This window comes from Diadema setosum, chromosome 17 (assembly GCF_964275005.1).
Source record: "Diadema setosum chromosome 17, eeDiaSeto1, whole genome shotgun sequence".
Classification (NCBI taxonomy): domain Eukaryota; kingdom Metazoa; phylum Echinodermata; class Echinoidea; order Diadematoida; family Diadematidae; genus Diadema; species Diadema setosum.
This window is the reverse complement of record NC_092701.1, coordinates 21,709,156-21,714,187: the sequence shown is the minus strand read 5'-3', so window position 1 is coordinate 21,714,187 and position 5,032 is coordinate 21,709,156. Positions and strand designations below refer to the sequence as shown.

General features: G+C 39.5%; 1 protein-coding gene across 1 annotated transcript; it reads right to left on the bottom strand.

The window, feature by feature from the left end:
- Positions 1 to 208: 208 nt before the first annotated feature.
- On the bottom strand, positions 209 to 4,591 carry LOC140240529 (uncharacterized). The gene is made up of 4 exons (XM_072320296.1): positions 4,377 to 4,591; positions 2,589 to 2,692; positions 1,581 to 1,769; positions 209 to 327 (listed from the first exon to the last, which is right to left on the bottom strand). Exons 1-4 carry the CDS (start codon positions 4,589 to 4,591, stop codon positions 209 to 211), a joined length of 627 nt encoding a protein of 208 aa, XP_072176397.1.
- Positions 4,592 to 5,032: the final 441 nt, after the last annotated feature.

Here is a 5,032-nt window from a genome sequence, read left to right as displayed (position 1 = left end):
AAACCAAGATAAATGTGGAACACCTCTAAGTACATCCCTCTTCAAGTTGAGAGCGACATTCCAGTATGGTGCCATATCGTTTCTGCTGAAGGCAAGATTAAGGTTTGTGCTCTCATACAGCAAACTGCAAAACTTCTCTGGTATGGATTTTACAAACTTGGCCTTGCTTGTCCCATTGGTATGCAAAGGGCGCAGTTGAGGTCAGAGGTCATCTTGCCTGCTGCTGCCTGGAGAGGGCCTCCTCCGCTAGTCTTATCTTGTCCTCCAGGAGGGATGGGTCTTGCATGGTCCGGGTCAGCTGGGCGTCCTGCATCTCCAAGAGCATCCCTGAAAAGGAAGTTGAAGAATATGTACAGGTCATTTAGGACTACAGGAAGAATCTGTGCTGAAGACACGATTGACAGGATGAAAGTAAAAATTTCAATAAACACTGGATTTATCTCTGATGAGTCTTATTACACAGTTAGCATTATACATTACGAGTATTAAACACAGCTTCATGTGAGCATCTCATTAAACTTGGTAAAAGACTAGATGATTTGCATGTACGGTGCTGTACGTCATTTGCTGCTTACACAAAAAGTCACTGGTTAGATTCATAAGCACCTGCACACACATTCACCACCACCACCATCACACACTAGAGTTTATTTTCGCCTGCTACCTTCGCAGCAGAATTTATATCGTTACAAATCTAGTACGCCCTTATCTTTTCCTCGGGCCGGCCATCTTTTCAAGCAATGCTTATAATGGCGGCCCTCTGCATAATCGTTTCTTAACTATAAATGTTATTCTTATCACTGCTGCATAGACATGCATATTGTATATTATATTTCTTTCATATCGTTGTTTATGCAAGTCAAAAGACTGTGTTAAATTTATTTTATATATTTCTTACATGTTCATGATTATGTACTTATATGTATCATGGTTTATGCAAGTCAAACGACTTTGCGTTGAATTTACTTTGTATACTTCCTGCATCTTCATGATTATGTAACTTATGTATATTGATTTGCAGAAAAAAAAGTATCTATCAAAACAAAATATGGAGCCGCCATAACCTAATGTTAACTCATAGCTGGCAAATATTGACGATGGACATATGTGTACCTCAATTGCCTCCACATCAAAATACAGAAATGTGAGGAAAAAGTTACGAAAATGAGCACTGCGCTCTTACCCACAAGATACCTTGTGGTTAGGACGTGTGTAGCTCAATGATAAGGGCAGCGTAAGGCAGCGAGCTGATGTGAACATGGTATACACAAACTTGCAGTTGGGCTTGACCACTGACCAATTTTGGTTTGCATGAAATGGGGGTCAGGATGTTATCATTGTGTGTACCTTGTTGTTATAAAAAAAAAATAAATACAAGTTCTATCATCAAGGATAAGCATTGTGTGAATGCAACTACTGATGCATTTTCTCAAAATAAACATATTTCTAATACATCATTCAAGTTGGAACAAAGGCAGAATAATTTTGCACATTGTGCAAAGAACTGCATTTCCCTCCATTAAAAAAAGAAAAAAAAAATCATCGCTCACAGAGTGCAAGGTTATTCAGAGGCATTGTACCTGTAATTTTTGCAGCCGAATCCGCATTGTATCGACCAGCGACTATCCTGTAGAGTTTCTCTCCGAGTTCTTCTCTCTCGCCGCCGTCTGCCCGCAGCGTTGCCATCGCTTTCTGCACGGCACTCCGCAAATCCGGCGGAGAGGATAACAGGTGACGGATGAGGGGAATGTCCAGCTCCAGGAGCATGCCTGGACAACGACAAGAAGTCTGACATAATAATAAATTTGCATTTTTTTTTTAAATTAGATATCATGTAACTTTGTCATGTGGATCCACACAATAATGATAGTAACATTTGTCATATCAAACATTGTAACTAGCAGCATTCAAAGTCAGCAACAGAGAGACCTGCAATTCTATCAGTTCTATAGACTCAACAAGATTTACTCCTGATTTTCTCTAAATATTTGCTTGGGGGATATCTCAAAGCTGTGCTTCTCAACCAGTGGGCCATGATGTCTTTAAAAAAAAGGAAGAAAAAAAAAGTTTCGTATTTGATCTAATTGAACCTCAAAAACCATTGTAGGAGCCAAAGTGGGCCTCAGGAAAGTTGAGGGCCACGCCCTGAAATGATATACTTCATTTCAACTTTTTTACCTGCTGAAGTAAGTACAGAATTACTCTCTCATTGTGTGAGAAACAGCTGAAACATGTCTGAGAATTGATTTTACATTTTGTTGGCTGGACACAAAGGAGGCATCGTGCATACAAAGGTTCATGCTTCTCAAGTGATTAAGAATGTGAAAGCACACATTTCATGTGACATTTTTCACATCTCATTGTCTCATCTCTCACCAAATTCTTGTTGCGACTTTGCTTTTTATAGTTTTTACGCCATTAGCAATGATTGGGTTGACATTTTCAAATCCAGTCAACAAGTGTTATGTGCTACAGAAATCAACATCCGCTGTCTCGGTACAAAAAATGCATTTCTCAGTGAAGACAAAACAAAACAAAACAAAATTATGATGCTAATTTATACAAAATTCTCCCTTTGCCATACCCACCTGTTATTTTCGCACACTGGATGGGCTCTATTTCAGAAATTAGGGAATACAGTTCTTCTCCGTACTTCTCCTTGTCACCATCACCACCACAGATGTTGTCTTGTCTGGAGAAAAGGAACAACACTTGGTTATTTTTATGTCAAACATCTTCTGATGACAATCTGAATCGTTATCATAGACCAACAGGTCACTGTTTGCCAAATGAAAAGCACTGCAAAATTTCTCAGTAAGGACTTCCAGACATGAAATTTAAGGCACAGGCAGCCAAGTGAAGTAATGTAAACATGCTAAAGTTCACTAAAAATATTTTTCTCAAGTTACATTTCAGTCCTGCATTGACAGAGCCTAGCAATTGTAAATACAAAGCTGTTATGTCTGTCTGCCCAGCAGTAGGGCATTAGCATGAAATTTTGACCCCCAAATAGAATTTTGGTAAGCGACATAATTTGATAAAGCTTAGAAAGCTCTTTTACATGATGTAACATCATCAATTTGTGATTTTTTGAGCATTTAAGCCTTAGTTAGGGCTCTTCTGCCAGGCAAGTGACAAATTTACATAGAAGTAGTAATACATCCATACCAACCGCCTGAATATGAATATCTGATGTGTTGGATGTACTCAAGAGTACCACAGTCTATCTTAAAGGACTGTACAGTACTGGTTGAGGTGGGGATTTATGTTTTGAACATTCCTAAGTGAGATAAGAAACCTCTTATGAAATATGAAAGAGCATGTGATTTTAAGAAGGATTCAACATTTGATGAAAATCGGTTTCACATGGCTCAGATATCCAAAAGAGTGATAATAATAAAAGGCGACAGGCCATGCCTTTTATTAGGCTCTCTTTGTTTCACCTTGTTTTTGGATATCTCAGCCATTTCAAAACCGATTTTCATCAAATAAATTTTTGATACCCCTTAGAATTGCATGCTCTTTGACATCTCATAGAGTGGTTTCTGAAATCTCGCAAAATGTTAAAAGCTAAATTCTCACCTCAACCAGAACTGTACACACCCTTTAAAATAAATGAAGAACAAATTTGTTAAGTGTTCAACAGGGTCAATCCCACTATATCGGCTCAAATGTGTGATTTTTGTGTCACATGACTTTTAACCATGATTCTAACAAATCTGAGGACACAGAAAGAACCTGCGTCCCAACATCAGTCCACTTCTCATCGAAAAACACATGCCTATGCCAGCCCCACCAAAATATGGCGCTTAAACTAAAGTCCATCAACAAGTCCACTTGTGGTTTAGCAGTGAATCATACCAGGAGTATACCAAAGTGATCAATTCTGATCACGAAAAGTTGCATTACCGAAAATGAAACATACATTATCTTCACTGAAAAACATTTCGTATACATGTTACCACCATCTGAAGTTCACTTTTTTTACTGGGTATTACAACTGTAGAAAAGCACATAAGATTTGTAACATTAAGTCGCAATAAACATCATTTCATCATCCTTCAATGAAGGTCTATAGAAAAAGGGATGACTCCCAGTATATTGGCTCAAATGCAAAAATCAAATATTATGCTGATATTACAAGTTCTTCAAACAACTTTGGTTAACTTTCTGAAGGGAAGCCATGAACTTAAGAAATATTTTTCTCACAAAAGGAGTGGGATGGGCCTTAGCACAGCATAATTGTACAATTCAAATGTCAAATAAGTTTACAATTTTAGTGTATTATTTTGTTCTTTATTGCATTGTGAGTAGCAGATAGGCCAGGGACTTTTGAAACATTGATATGTCTACTCTCTGTACGTAATGTAACTCACTCCTGAATGACCCGAAGAGTGCCCTCTATCCTCCGCCTGAGGAGGGAGTCGTCCTCCAGCATCTTCATGATGTCCTCATTCTCTGCCTCCAGCAGCATCCCTGTGATGCGGTCCGCCTTCTCAGGGTGGAGCTCCGTCACCTTGGAGAAGAGATGCTCCCCCAGCACCTGCTTGGTGTCCAGAAGCTGCAGTCTGCCCGATCCAGGCCCAGGCATGTTCAGTCTCGTTTTTACAGTCAGTTTCACTCTCTGAGCAGAAGCAAATGATAATAAAATTTGATTGCATCTTTTAGGTTTACAGTGCCACTGCACTGCTGATTTATAATCAGGAGGTGAATGAGGTGCATAATAAAACTTGACTAGACTGCCCGAAGCGCTCCTTTTTCACAGTTTATACTGTCTGTAGTCCACTCCCTGGACTGTTTTCTGAATTATTCACGTTATGTACGCGTACGTAATTGCTGGCGTTGAGGGCGTAAGCTACACTCATCAAGTTTGCTAGGTTCGGGCGGACAGATCAGTGGGGATATCGCGGTCTACGATTTGTGTGGGTAAGTGCATGCAGTGGTGCCGCGCGTGGTGGGGATAAGCAACGACAAAAATCGGCCAGAATCTGGACTATTTATACTGCAGCTCAAATGCTTTGTGTTCAGGCTG